This window comes from Gymnodraco acuticeps, unplaced genomic scaffold (genome assembly GCF_902827175.1).
Source record: "Gymnodraco acuticeps unplaced genomic scaffold, fGymAcu1.1, whole genome shotgun sequence".
NCBI lineage: Eukaryota > Metazoa > Chordata > Actinopteri > Perciformes > Bathydraconidae > Gymnodraco > Gymnodraco acuticeps.
Window position 1 is genome coordinate 1506563 of NW_022991375.1, and position 15370 is coordinate 1521932.

General features: G+C 44.4%; 1 protein-coding gene across 1 annotated transcript in view; it reads left to right on the top strand.

The window, feature by feature from the left end:
* The window catches only part of LOC117562821 (inactive phospholipase C-like protein 2), a 33730-nt gene that overhangs the window by 10519 nt on the left and 7841 nt on the right, over window positions 1-15370 (top strand). Inside the window, 9 exon segments of the mRNA XM_034240723.1 lie at window positions 1347-1448; window positions 2096-2245; window positions 2374-2534; window positions 3169-3637; window positions 6010-6681; window positions 6683-7213; window positions 7707-7956; window positions 8054-8340; window positions 13783-13986. Coding sequence (XP_034096614.1) covers window positions 1347-1448; window positions 2096-2245; window positions 2374-2534; window positions 3169-3637; window positions 6010-6681; window positions 6683-7213; window positions 7707-7956; window positions 8054-8340; window positions 13783-13986 — 2826 coding nt within the window.

Consider the following 15370-nt stretch of genomic DNA (forward strand, 5'->3'; position numbering starts at 1 on the left):
TTCACTTTTTTAAAAGGTAAACTACTTCATAAAGAGATCTAAATATATTCTTAGACTTTGATAACATGTTTAATTGTATTAAAATATACAATGGGAAGGACTCACACACACTACATACAAATGTATTTAACTACGTGTTATTAAGGTTACCTCGACCTAAAATCCATTCACAACTATTTTGATGATTGATTGATTCTTTCAGTCGATTTCAAAAAGTTCCGGATGTTTTACAATGTGAAGATTTACGTTACAATAGAACAAATATCTACATTTTTGACTCTAGGTCATACAAAACATGTTATTTGATGACAGCACTATTAGCTCTAGACAAATGTGATGGTCTTTTTAACTATCAATTATATATTTATTTGTATTCCAGTTGAAAAAAGTCGATTTTTAGATGAATTCATAATAAAAGTAGTTATACACTGTTGTCTATAACGTTGGAATAACATATGTTTGACTTCTTCTCATAATGAGTGTGACAATGTGATTTATTCTTGATAGATAAAGTGTATATCTTAAAAAAGAAAAGAAAAAGATATTCCAACTTTATGGGCAACAGTGTGTACATTCTTTTGAATTATCATAAGGACAATCTGAATCTTCCCAGTGTGTGAAAAGTATTTAAAAGCTTTTGTTTTTAGGACATTTTGTCTTCTTCTTCACTGCTTGTTGTGATATATATGCAGTACATAAGAAGACCGCTGTGTGTTGAGCATGTGGGTGTTTGTGTCTTCAATCACTTTACGTAGGCTTGATTCAGCTCCAATGATGTCACCCTGCCCCAGATTAGCTTCAATTAAGTCTTTGATTGGATTTGATCAGGCCTCTAATACATCTATAATTGAATAACCTCGCCCACATATATGCTCTTATCTGTCTTCCGTAGGGGTGATATCTGATCGGTCAATAGATCAGATGGATGAGCTGCGATGGTGAGCGCAGATAAACTGATTGGGTCTGCGGGCGTCGATGAGGGGTGGGGGGTAGGGGGGGGCAGAATTAAAATGCTGCTGCCTGCTCCCTCGGTCTCCTCAGGTATGATTAATGATGTTATGGTGAAGGGCAAGGGCACGCGAAGGCTTTTAACATCAGGAAAAACAATAACGGATTGGGAATGGGAGGCTTTTATGCAGTAGACCAAATAATCTGTGTTTATGTACGGTTATATAAGATGACATGCCCTTTAATCTTCTGATATCAAAAGTGGATGGAGAGAATTGTTTGTCATGCTAAAGCCAAAACAGGCTAACTCTCATTCAACTCACTTCTTAGTATCTCCTCGACCGTCCCTTGATTTGCGACGTCCTCTCATCACTCCTTCCCCCTCTCTCTCTCCTCAGGATGGCTCACGTGCCGGTCGGGATCGGAAGAAGACGGTGTCCTTCAGCAGCAGCCTGTCAGAGAAGAAGATCAGCAGTGCTGCAGACTGTATCCACTCCATGGTGGGTCAGCCACACTGTAACCCTTTACATAGAACATACATTTTACATATCTGTGCAATACATATTGAATGTCCAGTGCATGCATCAAGGGTCTATGTAAGATCACAGCCTCAAACACTAATATGGGCTTATTCGGAGGTGTAAGGGTTACAATTTCTTCCATATTTTGAAACACATCTTTTTAGATTAGCTTTTTATTAGCAATCCCCAACTTTAAATGTTCTTTTAGTCTTTATTATTTACCTACCTTTATATTGTTTTATTTATTTTATAGGTCTTAATCTTTTTATTTTTTATTTCTGTTGTACCTATATGTTCACTTTGTTTTATGGGGTTTTATATTGTTGCATCGACTCAGTTGTCTTGTGTCTTACCTGTCAGAGAGAAACCATTATTTATTTTATTTGTATTATCATACATTTGACCTCCTTTTGTCTATTAACCTGATAACATGTCATATTTTGCTGCATGCTCCTTTTAAAGTTCTTAACAAATAATCTGAGGGGAATTTCTTGTTGTTTGTTTTTAACTTGTGATGTGTCATTTTGTAAAGCACTTTGAGCTGCATGTGTTGTATGAAAAGTGCTATATAATAAAGCTTTATTATTATTATTATGAATATTATTATTATTATATTTTGCTTCCAGGTTGAGGGGATTGAGCTGAAGAAAATTCGAACCAACTCCCGTGTTTACCAGCGTTACTACCTGCTAGACGCCGGGCTGCAGGCTCTGTGCTGGGAGCCGTCCAAGAAGGAGTCAGACAAAGCCCGCATATCTCTGACTTCCATACGAGAGGTCAGTGTCCAGAGAAAGAAACTTCCTTTAGTCTGAGGCAGAGGGAATATTTACAACCCTTTACTAAATTGAGGTCAACGTTTGATTTGTTTTTATTGCGTCTGATGTGGCTGTTCCCATCTCTCTAGGTACGGACCGGCCGCAACACAGAGACGTTCCGCACCAGTGGTGTTTATGAGCAGATTTCAGAGGACTGTGCGTTCTCCATCATCTATGGAGAGATGTATGAGAGCTTGGACCTGGTGGCCAACTCTGCTGAAGTGGCTAACATTTGGGTGACTGGCCTGAGGTATGATGCAACACATAATCAGGAGCAGTCTTGCATTGTTCACCCGATTGTAATTATGTACCAGAAACACTGATTTTATAGGTAAAGAGCTTTCTGATCTACATACTTCCTTTTTGATATTTAGCATGTTGTTCTTTGTTGTATAAAGCTGTCATTTTGGTGATTTAGGGAAGACATATTTACCCATATATTGACATTTTGCCTTCATTTAATCACTCATTGTCAGTCAGAAACTTGGTAGACTTACTCTTGGTGCATTTAACACCTGTGCATTTTGAGAAACTGGTTCCTAAAGATAGGTGAAATGTATTTGTGGTTTAACTGAGGTTTGTAAATGTGGTGTAAGCTAATCTAGCAAATACAGCCCTTTATGTCAGTCCAACCTGATATCTCATGTTGCAGACTTTCCTTTCTTCCTGTTTTTATTGGCTGTGAATAGTGACATCGTGGCTGTCTTATTTCTTCGTGTAGTTCTCTGAGACGTGTTTGTGTTGCAGGACTGGCGGTGAATTTGATTTGACTTGAAATTGATTCGACTGCTGCAGTTATTGTATTTTATTGTCAGCGAGTTACTTTGTAAGGATAACATTCTGTTTCCTCTAACTCTGTCTGTCCCTCTCTAATCCTCCTCCAGGTATCTGATGCAGTATGGGAAACACGCCCTGGACATGCTGGCCAGCAGTCAGGACAGCCTCCGCCTCGGCTGGCTGGAGCAGCTGTTCTCCTCGGCCGCGGATTCAGACGATCTGGAAGAAGACGTGGAAGGGTTACGCTTGCAGCTGGCCGTTAAGTTGATACGGAGCGTGAATCCTGGTGTGGGCGGTGGCAAAGTGGAGCTCAGGTTTAAAGAGCTTCAAAGAGTCAGGACCAGCATGAGTGGGCTCACTCTAGAAAATGAATCTGGAGCTAAAGATCCCGGCGAGAACAAAAGACCAATAGGAAGAAATGAGCGCGTCACCAAGCAGGATTTCATCAAGGTATTCCATGACTTTTGCACACGTCCGGAGATCTACTTCCTGTTGGTGCAGTTCTCAAGCAACAAGGAGTTTCTGGACACCAAAGACCTGATGAGGTTCCTCGAGGCTGAACAAGGCATGGCTCAAGTGGGTAACAAAAATGAATCCCGCCTACTAATAGCAGAAAACAAGTCAGGCTTGCATTCACAAATGCAATCTCATCCACTCCTGCAGTGCCTGTTCCCTTCAGAACGGGCTGATTGCTTTGCCCTCTGTAGGGCTTCTTGCAGTGTTGTCAAGAACCACTGATCCACTCGACACTTCCCTCCCAGGGGTCCTCAGCAATACCCCTGCGAAGTCGATTGGATGAACGGTTCTTGAGAAAGTGCACACATACAGATATAGACAAAAAGTCAGAAAGAGATGTGAGCATCCATTAAAGTTAAATGATGCTGCACTACCGTTTGGCAAAATGGCACCAAATTTGAATCCTATTTACACATTTCTACCTAATGTGATTGCAATAACACAATAAATATTTTGGATAAGCCCTGCCCACAGCATTTGGGCGAAACTGTATAAAACTTTTTAAAAAGTAGCTGTTTCCGGCTTGGTACAGAGATGTTCTGTACGAAATGTTGTGAAAATTGGTAAGTAATTATATTAGGGGTAGCAGAAAAAGATTGGGAAGCCATTACAATTGGGAGAAAATTGATTTAGACACAAATGGCTTATATGCAGGGCTGCACATAACTGGTGCGCAGGTGCGCATGCGCACCTCCGCCAAAAAAAGCGCACCGGCTCATTTGAAACAAAGCGCACCAACATTTGCGTTTGCGTACCAACATTGAGATAGGGGAGAGAGAAGGGAGAGGAGAGAGAGAGAGGGAGAGAGAGAGAGAGAGAGAGAGAGAAGAGATGAGAGAGAGAGAGAGAGAGGACGAGAGAGAGAGTGGAGATAGAGTCGAGGGAGGAGAGAGAGCTAGAGAGATCAGAAGGAGAGACTAGAACGATAGAGAGAGATCAAGCCTCGAGATGACGTACGTTGCTTAAGCGTATGCCTCTCTGGAGCTCTTCTCTATGAGAGAGAGAGAGAGAGAAATATTTGCGAGTTGCATATGAACCATTATATGAAATCAGGGACCGGCCCGTTAGCACTGGGTAGATGTTCGCCTAGGGTGCCAGATCTGGGGAGTCGCTGCGCTGGCAGTTCTGGGAGGGAAAAAACTTTTGACCGTTGGGGCTCATCATAATTTCGCCTTGATCTGTACCAATAGTCATAATTAAGTAATATGTAAAACACCCTTTTCACCCCGGTTACACGTTTCATTTGCCCTGTACAATGGGTGCTGTAAGTGATGAAAATGGGGGATGTTGGCTTATCTGGCGCCCGCAGCTCACAGCCAACGTGCGAGGGAGAGAGGGAGGGTGCACCGGTACCAGCGCTGTTGTTATTAGAATCTGGTGCTAGCTGCTCTAACGGATATAAGAAGAAGATGTTTCTACAATAATGTGGAGGGAGAGTCCTCTCCAGTCAGACTGAGAGGCTGATACTACAGCTCAGTGAGGTAAGGACTCTTAGTCTAAGTTCAAACGGTTTGGTCACAATTTATGTAAACACATATTTCCAAGGCACTCCTTTATAATTATTGGGATAAACAGGTTTCAAATCATTCCAATGTATACTATAGGACAGTAACCAAAAATATCCTTTAAAACTGGAGAGATAAAAAAAAATGCATAAATAAATAAATGTTAAGGTCAAATAAGATATGAATGAACAACACAAATAAAATAAGTTACATTAATTTGTTATTGGCTATAGGTTATTGGTTATGTTCACATACTTATTTGATTACATCCACTTGTCTAAGATGACAACAGATACTTTCAACCCAAACCCAGCTGTTGACTTGTGGATGCAAGCAGCTAATCACAGACTCAACCAGAGAGAAAGTAGTAGGCCTACATCATCAGCTACCATGTCTGACAGAGAGGAAGACAGTGAGGAGAACAGTCAGGAGGGTAGTGATGACAGCTTGTAGGATTACTGGTCGTGCTAATGTTGTCTTGTGTTCACCACTGCATGTGTGTTCTGTGTTCACCTCTGCATGTGTGTTCTGTGTTCACCTCTGCATGTGTGTTCAGTGCTGTGTGTCTGGCAAATAAAGTCAAGACCCCTCAAAAGTTACGGTTTATTTCATTTTAAGGATGAGCACCAAGCAACATCTCCAGGTACTCCTTTGAGAACCAGGGCAAAAAAGTTATGTGCACCCCTGCTTATATGGATAGACGGGATTGGTCCAAACAATTATTTTGTCGGGGAAATGTATGTTTTTTTTAATATAGCACCACCATCCTACCAATTTGCCACATGTTAACACTGCACTCCCTTCAGTCACAAGAAATAAACCCTTAAAGTGTGAGGTTCAAACTGTTGTTGAGATATATGAACATGCACATACACACATAGAATACACCCTTATCCATTTTCTTTCTCCATCCATTTCCTCCCCCAGGTGAGTGAGGAGACCAGCCTGAAGCTCATCCTCTCCCACGAGCCGTCGGAGGAGGGCCGGCAGCAGGGGTACCTGTCATTGGACGGCTTCACCAGTTACCTCACCTCAGCAGAGTGCCACCTCTTCGACAGGGAGCACGACGGCGTGTGCCAGGACATGACCCAGCCTCTGTCCCACTACTACATCAGCTCCTCCCACAACACTTACCTCATCGAGGACCAGTTTCGAGGTCCGTCCGACATCTCCGGCTACATCCGGGCGCTGAAGATGGGATGTCGCTGTGTGGAGGTGGACGTGTGGGACGGCCCCGATGGAGAGCCTGTGGTCTGTACGGGACACAGCCTCTCTCCACCTCTGCTCCTGCATTGTGTGTTAGACGCAATCGGAAGGTTTGCGTTTGTGGCTTCTCATTACCCTTTAATTGTTTGTATTGAGAACCATTGTTCTGTCCAACAACAGCAAGTCATGTGGCAACATCTGGTGAGGATACTCGGGGAGAAGTTATACGCAGATCCTCCATACGAAGGGAAGTCATACCTGCCATCACCGCATGCCCTGAGGAATCGAATTCTACTAAAGGGTAAAAAGTTGGGGCCTGGTGGGGAGGATGGGGAGGTGAGTGAGGAGGATGAAGGGGCAGAGATGAGTCAAAAGATAAAAGCGGCCAACAGCGGGGGGGGCAGCGCCTGGAGGAAATGAAAAGGAAATGTTGCAGAAAAGTGTCACAGCTGTCCCTCCTGTTCCTCTTCCTCCCAAACGTTTCCAACTCTTGAAGGAGCTCTCTGATCTCGTGACACTTTGCCGCTCCATCAGCTTCATTGATTTCCCCACGTCATCTAAAAGCCAAAACCCTTGGGAGCTGTGTTCCTTCCCCGAGACTCTGGCCGTGCGTCTCGCTGGCGAGAGCCCCGGAGACTTTGTCAATCACAACAAGCATTTCCTGTCGAGGGTTTACCCCAGCCCCATGCGTATTGACTCCAGCAACATGAACCCTCAGGACCTGTGGAAGTGCGGCTGCCAGATAGTGTCTATGAATTTCCAGACAGCGGGACTGATGATGGACCTGAACACGGCGTGGTTCAGGCAGAATGGGAACTGTGGTTACGTCCTGCGGCCTGCCATCATGCGGCAGGAGGTGTCCTATTTCAGCGCCAACACCAGAGACACGGTGCCTGGTGTGTCTCCGCAGCTGCTCCATGTCAAGGTGTGGTGTTTTGTGAAGTTGTTTAAAACTTGAATGATCCTCTTAATCAGGGGTTTTCAAAGTCTGGTTCTGTGGGCCTACCGTAACAAAGCTGGAAAGGCATCTCCTTAATCTCCCTTAGTTTCATAATTTCTCTCAATTCCTGGATGCCTATGGTATCAAAATAACCTACATTGGTCATAAACGCTCTGAATAAACTAGTTAAGATAGTTTCATATTGCTGGTTGACACAACTACAGACTAAACTAAATTGATAAAAAATAAGGTATTTATAAGATTATGAATAAGTGGGAAAAATAGAAAAAAAAGAAATACTGTCTCGAAAGTATGTAGTAATGTAATAACCTCTAATATGTTTCACCTCTCCCGAAAAGTGTATGTAGCCCTCCTGGACAGGCCTGCCTCTTACTTTGAAAGCCTCTGTTCTCAAGTCATGATGATGTTCTGAAAAAACCAAATGTATGAACAACCTTTATGTTGATCCTTCTCCCAGGTGATAAGCGGCCAGAACCTGCCCAAGCCGAGGGGCTCGGGGGCCAAAGGAGACGTGGTGGACCCCTACGTGTACATTGAGATCCACGGCATCCCGGCCGACTGCACGGAGCGCCGCACCAGGACGGTGACCCAGAACGGAGACAACCCCGTGTTCGATGAGAGCTTCGAGTTCCAGATCAACCTGCCGGAGCTCACCATGGTGCGCTTCGTGGTGCTGGATGACGACTTCATAGGGGATGAGTTTATAGGTCAGTGTCCGGGTCAGAGGTCACAACTGTAACGATGGATTAGATTCAAATGTCATGATATGCTTTCAAATTCAATCTAATCTCCCTACCACCACAGGGCAGTACACCATTCCTCTGGAGTGTCTTCAGCCGGGGTACAGACACGTCCCGCTCCAGTCTCTGACGGGGGAGGAGCTTCCCCACGCCAAGCTGTTTGTCCACGTGGCACTTACCAACAGGAGGGGAGGGGGGAAGCCTCACAAGAGGGGACTGTCGGTGAGGAAGGCCCGCAAAGGGAGGAACTACGCAGCTCTGAGGGACCTGGGGGTCCGGGCTGTGGACGAGGTCTTCAAGATGGCTTCTCCTCCGCTGAGAGATGCCACTGACCTGAGGGAAAACATGCAGGTGAGGAGAAAAGCAGCATAACATTAATCAACAATGATTTTGTTCGTTTTTTGGGTTCATTGAAGTCATTCATCAAGCAGGATTCTCAAATTTGATTATTTGATACACTGAATATCACTGGGATTTAGACTGATGGTCAGATAACATAGGTATAGTAAGATGTTGCATTGGATTCTGGGAAATTTGGTTGCACCCCTAAATATGTTTTCATTGCCATATCTACACTGTAGCTAATGTGCAAATGACAATAAAGCCTTGAATCTTGAAAAAAATAATTCACTATATTCCTGCTTGTTCATAGAGGGTAAACAGTCTTATCTTTCGTGCTCATATCTATTGAAATGTAACAGTAATGATTGTGTTTGTACCAGAAAAGAACCAAAGGGAAGAAAGTGTGGCACATTTTCTGCAATTGCAAAACAATCTAAAAACTGATCCAACTATTTAGAGCCAGGCAGAAACTTGATCTGTGGTTTCTCGTGTCACCCGGAGGCAAAACAGTAATTATACTTGATTTTTACACCTTCAACCAGAGGCCTGTACTACGAAGCCGGATGTTTGCTTAGCGAACTAACTTCAGGGAAAACTCGTGGTTTCCGGTCCTACGACGCTGGTTCTCTTTTTAGCAGGCTAGATCTCCATGGTAACTTATGCTGAGTGGCTAACCTGCTCCGGAGCAGGTTAGGTTGCAGGCTAAGAGATCAGCTCAGGGAAAGCACTGCTTGCTGACCAATCAGAGCTCAGTGTGCGGAGTTTAAAGCGATCAAGTCATATTACAGGAGAAAGGAAATACAGAAAAGCTGCCGTTGCAGGAAAGACGGGCGGCAAAAATCACCGACTGTGTGAACGTGAAAATTAATAGAATATCACCTCCCATCTTCAGAGCAATCTGACTATTATAACATTAGCGTTAAGGAAGTTTACTTAAATATCTGCCACAACATAAGTAACCGGATCAGAGTAACATTAAGTACAGTCCGCGGCACTGTGAGTGCAGACGTCGATGTGTCCCATTATCATTCATATCACATCTGTATCATATATTTCCTTATCAGCTTCTTGAGCTTCTTGAGCCGTATCTGGCCGTGCAACACTCACAGTGTCACATACTGTATGCAGATTTATTATTTTAAGCAACACATTAAGTTGACGAAACACTCGAGTCAAATGTAATTAAAGTCAGATCGTGTCTTAGAGGGGCAGTGATATCATAAACCTGTTAATGTACGCATTCAAACACTTTTTCTTTTACCAGCTGTATTCACCTTGCAGGTACAGCTATGTGGCTCTTATCCTGGATAAAGTGTTTAAGTCATGGATGTTTAAAGTTTAACGTATTCATATTTGTCTAATATTATAATTGTCGAGACGAAAGTCAAAAAGTAATATCTGTGAAAAACGGACTAATAAATAATTATGTGTTTTCATTTAGAGTATTATTATTATTATTATTATTATTATTATTATTATTATTATTATAGTATTGTTCAATACCAGGAGAGGGTATTTGTTTTATTTTGGATAGCGTAGGCTACTTTTCATAAGCGAGCTGTAGAAAAAATATGAATGGTTCCGGCAACACGGCTACAAAAGGGGTGTAGTTTGTGATGGCCGGGCTCTTGTTCTCAAAGCCACGGAGAGAGAACCAGGCGACAGTGTGTGTGAGGCTCCGGAGACGCCGTTGGTTTTCAACCTGATCAATTCTTGGAGCTGTCTTGAATAAATAAAGACAAAAAGAACAAATTTGAGTTGTCCAAAGCGTCCTCTGTTGCCCTCTAGCCTATCAAGTCAGGCTAAATCACTGGTACAGGCCAAAAACCTGAAGGACTTGACCGTTGAAAACCAAGCGGAGCAGCCTGGGCCAGAGGATAAAAGGCTTCAGACGTCCAGAGAAAGCTGTTGACGCAGAGAAGGGAAACTGTGGATTTCCATTAGCTCAAAATGGCGGAAGAAATCCTGGGGAAGACGGTTAAAGAGCTCAAGAAAGCAAGAACAAGTGCAAAAAGCAACTTCACCAGGCAGGCCAACTACCTCAACAGAGAAGCAGGTAGAATGGTCGAAGCAGAGCTAAGGGAGGAATTCACCAAGCTGAAAGAGGGATTAAAAAAGGTTTTTGAAGCAAATGAGGACTGCATGGCTGGGTTGCAGGCAGACGCTCAAAAGGCCGAAGGAAAGGAAGAAGAAGCTCTTGCAAAGCGGGAAGAGGCCGACGTTGGAAGGACGGCAAAGGAGGCTGAAGCCAGACTGGAAGAGGTGAGAGGCCTTATTCAAGATAACCTGTGGTCCAGATATGGCCGATATGAGCTCATCACTGCAATTGAGGAAGCAGAAGAAGCCAGTGAACAAGCTGGGAATGTGCCTGTGGAAGGAACCAACCTGGAAGGCTACGGGGTGCTCCTGACCATTCTAGAGAGGTGGATGAAGGAGGCCACCAGAGTGATGGCAGCTTGGGAGTGCTGGATACCCATGATGGCGAAATCAGATCTAGCTGGCAGAGTCAAGGACCTCAAAGCAACCAAGAAGAGACTTGAGATGAGGCATGTTGAATTTGTTACCGCACGCAGGATTGCAGCGGAGAAACTGCAGAAGTTCTTCCCAGAGGTGAAGCCCGACAAATTAAAGAGGCCAGAAGAAGTCAAGACTCCTAAAGGGACAGAGAAGGCACATGGACTTGTCTGCTATGGCCTAGAGGAGATCGCCAAAGTGCATAAAGTCGTCAGTCCTGAAAAACTGCAGAAGTTCTTCCCAGAGGTCAAGCCCGAAGAATTAAAGAGGCCAGAAGAAGTTGAGCTCCTCATAAGCCACAGGGAAGGAAGACTTGCTCCACAAAGAGTGAAGGTGGGTGGAGACCTTGGTTTGTGGGAAAGTCCACTGGGAAAAACAGTAGGCGGAGCACACCCAGAACTGTTTGAGGAGATTGAAGTGGCGGCACACAGGTCCAACACACACTTTGCTCGCTCCATGAGAACAGCTGCAGTCAGGTATGAGGAGATAAAGCTTCCAAAAGACAAACCAGCACAGTTTCAGAAGGAAGATATGGCTGAAGTAAAGGTCACAGCTGCAACTAATCGTGAGTTCCTGGAATGGTGGAGGTGGGACAGCATTGGAGCAGCCTGTGAGCCTAAGTGTGGAGGATGTCGGTGTGGAAATTGCCAACCAGGAGTTAAAGAGATGACCCTGGCGGAGGAGAGAGAGCTGGATACAATAAAGGCAGGCCTAACCTACATCAGGCAGGATTCTCATATTGCATCACCACACTGGGATGCAAAATATCTCTGCACTGAAGACCCCACTTCTCTCCCCAACAACAAACGTGCTGTGGAGGCCACAGTCCTGAAGACAGGAAAACAGCTGAAGCGGGGGCCTGAGGGGCAAGCTGTAGATGAAGCCCAAGTGCACAAAATGGTCGAAAGAGCTGGTGGCTTATGCCTCAAACCATGGGTCCGGTCTGGTCAAAGTGGGAGGCAAGAAACTGCAGCAGCGCTCCTGGGAGGAGAAAAAGCAACAGCTGTAAGTAAAACTCTCATCCTTCCAAATCAGATGAGAGGAGGACAACAAAGCCCTGGGAATTGGGTACAGAGTGGAGGAGTGGCCAATAAGATCAGCTGGAGAGGTGGCAGCGCAAGCCAGAGAGTGTGGACAAGCTCCAGAGGAAGGCATTCTCAGCAGCCATAACAAGAGCTCAAGCCGAAATAAATCAAAGAGATGGCCTAGAAGACCCACAGGGAAACAGAAAAAGGAAGAGCCAATGGGAGAAACCTAGAGCCGATCAGACTCCTACCAGAAATCTCACAGGAAAGACAGTGAAGGATCCTGTGGAGGTGAAAAGATTCTGCAGCCTTCAAAAATGTGCCGGTGTCATAGCCTGGGTGTGGAGAGCTGCAAGGAAGTGGCTGGAGATTAAGGACCAGCCTAGGGCAGAATCAAAGTTGGAAGTAATATGGCACACAAGGAATCGAGATGTAGCAGTGGGAGATGTGGTGTGGCTGGCTGACCAAAATGCCCTGAGAGGACATTACAAACTGGTGAGAGTGGTCAGTGTAAATACTGATGGAAAAGGCATCGTAAGGGATGTCAAGGTGAGAACCTTTCCCAGCTACCCAGTCCCAGTTATGAAGAATGAAGTCTGTGGAGGGTACAAGGGACATCCAAGCAAGATCCCTGCCACTATTCTTCATAGGGATGTCATCTTACTTCCTGTGGAAGAACAGGTGTGATTTGAAGGTGAAGAACTGGTGTGAGCTCCTTGGGTTAGAAACCAGGAGCTCAAGTGTGAGGTGTCGAGACGAAAGTCAAAAAGTAATATCTGTGAAAAATGGACTAATAAATAATTATGTGTTTTCATTTAGAGTATTATTATGATTATTATTATTATTATTATTATTATAGTATTGTTCAATACCAGGAGAGGGTATTTGTTTTATTTTGGATAGCGTAGGCTACTTTTCATAAGCGAGCGGTAGAAAAAATATGAATGCCGCTTCCGGCAACACGGCTACAAAAGGGGTGTAGTTTGTGATGGCCGGGCTCTTGTTCTCAAAGCCACGGAGAGAGAACCAGGCGACAGTGTGTGTGAGGCTCCGGAGACGCCGTTGGTTTTCAACCTGATCAATTCTTGGAGCTGTCTTGAATAAATAAAGACAAAAAGAACGAATTCCAGTTGTCCAAAGCGTCCTCTGTTGCCCTCTAGCCTATCAAGTCAGGCTAAATCACTGGTACAGGCCAAAAACCTGAAGGACTTGACAATAATTGACTTTTCATTCAGGAAGTATAACGCTGCGCTGTCAGTGCGCTTCTCCATGTTTGTGATTGGTCGAATGCTCCAAATACCACCCATTTAATTTGAACGCGCACCTAACTAGATAGGACACGGCTGGCTTGAGCGATCCACTTGATAACCCGCGTCGTAGGACCGCTTAGCGAGAGCGCGTATGTTTTGGATTAGGCCAACCGGCTAACTCAAACATATCCAGGTTAGGTTGAACCAGCTTCGTAGTACAGGCCTCTGGTCTACTATAACAACACAGCTGCAGAACAGAAAATCAATAGTTGAAGGAAAAGACCAGATTGTACTCTTGCAGCAGGAGTGGCTTTTTATTACGTGTGTGTGTGTGTGTGTGTGTGTGTGTGTGTGTGTGTATGTGTGTGTGTGTGTGTGTGTGTGTGTGTGTGTGTGTGTGTGTGTGTGTGTGTGTGTGTGTGTGTGTGTGTGTGAGAGAGAGAGAGTGAGTAAGTGAAAACAAATCAAGTGTGAGACGTAGCAGGGAAGTGATTTCACAGATTTTCTGTTTATTTAATTTTGATTTCACTCTGTGTATCCGTACTGTTTTTCCACCAGGGTAAGGAAATACAGAGAGAAAGAGAGAGATTCTAAACCGTGTGTGTGTGTGTGTACAGTAGCAGACTAACATGTGTCCGCCCTGTCTCTCTTTCCTCCAACAGAACTCAGTAGCAGTGTTCAGAGATCTGTGTGGCGTGTCCGTGGCGGCTAACCTCATGCAGTGTGTGCTCGCTCTGGGCTCCCGGGTTTCAGGGCCAGACGGGGCGCCATTGCTATTGTTTGACCTCCGGGACCACTACCCCGCACTGGACCCCCAAGGGCCCCTCCCTGACGTGCTTCGCCGGGTCGTCTCCACTTATGAAATGGTGAGAAAGGAAGACAGTAAATATGCTTTAGGTTTCTCAGATAAAGGAGATAGACATAAAAAGGAAGGAAACAGCAAACAAAAGCAGCAAAGATCAGTGTGCCCCTCCCATCTCCTGTCTACTTGACCCAACAATGACCCCCCACCACCGCCTTCAAGACAAAAGCTTCCTTTTTAACTGATATGTTCTCAAACACAAAGTGGGCTCTCATTGTTGTGTAGGAAACAACATTCACATTTGCTATGGCTGCAACATGACTCATAAACACATTGGCGACATCCTCACCTTGGTTCCAAGCCACCACGTGTTCCCAGACTAATAAACTGCAGGCTATCATCGACCGGGAGAAAGTTATTTAACAGGCCTATTTTTATTTAATGACGTCTAAAAATAAATCCAGCCTCCCCCGTGGAAACAGAGAGAAATAAAAGGGGGAAGAGCGGTCAATTGGACTGTTAATCAACTAATCAAAAGTCAATATCTCTCAGCCCTTTAATCTTTCTCAGTTCTTCTTCCCTGAGGGGCTTGCTGCTGGCCCCCTATAAGTGGTTTACATACAGCTATAATCCAGCACTGTAACCCTTTCCATGTGTTGCTGTGGTGAACAACATTACACCCTGTTTACAGCCATCTGTCTGCCGGCTGCAACACACATATTCGGAGATTTACTCAAAGTGCACTTGTTTATGTTTCATATCGGATATTCCCCAGGAGTATTGTGGGTAGGGAGGATGGACAGTCAGTATGAATTGCCAATTTACAGATAGTGACTGCATTGTGAGTGAGGGAGGTTTATGACCAAACACAGGCTGGATTGAAGACAAATAAACCCCTTACTGTTTTTGATTAAGGTGTTTGTCTTTAAAGCATTACACTTTAATTGAACTAGGGTTGTTTGTCTCTGCTATACAACAAGCAACTGTATCGTGTGTGTTTGTGTACATCAGTGTGTAAGTAAGTAGTGTGTGTGATTATGTGTGTGTGTGTTTAGCCACTTTCATTTGCAGCCAAGCGGGTAAGAGTAGAAAAAGCTTTACTGAATACCATTAGCATAGATTTGAATGTCGTTTGGATGAATGGTTTCCACACCTCAATCCTGAAGCCTGGAGAGGGAGAGGCGAACAACAGTGACAGGAAATATGGAGGAGTGTGTGTGGTATTGAATTGGATCTGGTCAAATGTATGTACTATTTTCTCCCCATACAGGGGGTCTGGTCTCAGTGGGGTTTGTAGTGTGCAGAATTAATAAGGCAGGAGCTATGCATGTCATTTCTGTGTGTGTGTGTGTTTCATTACTTTGAAAGAGCTGTCACATTAATCTCTGTGTGCCTTGTGTGTACATATAAATATATAAAGTAGTATAAAGTGTCTGCTGTGCAATGTG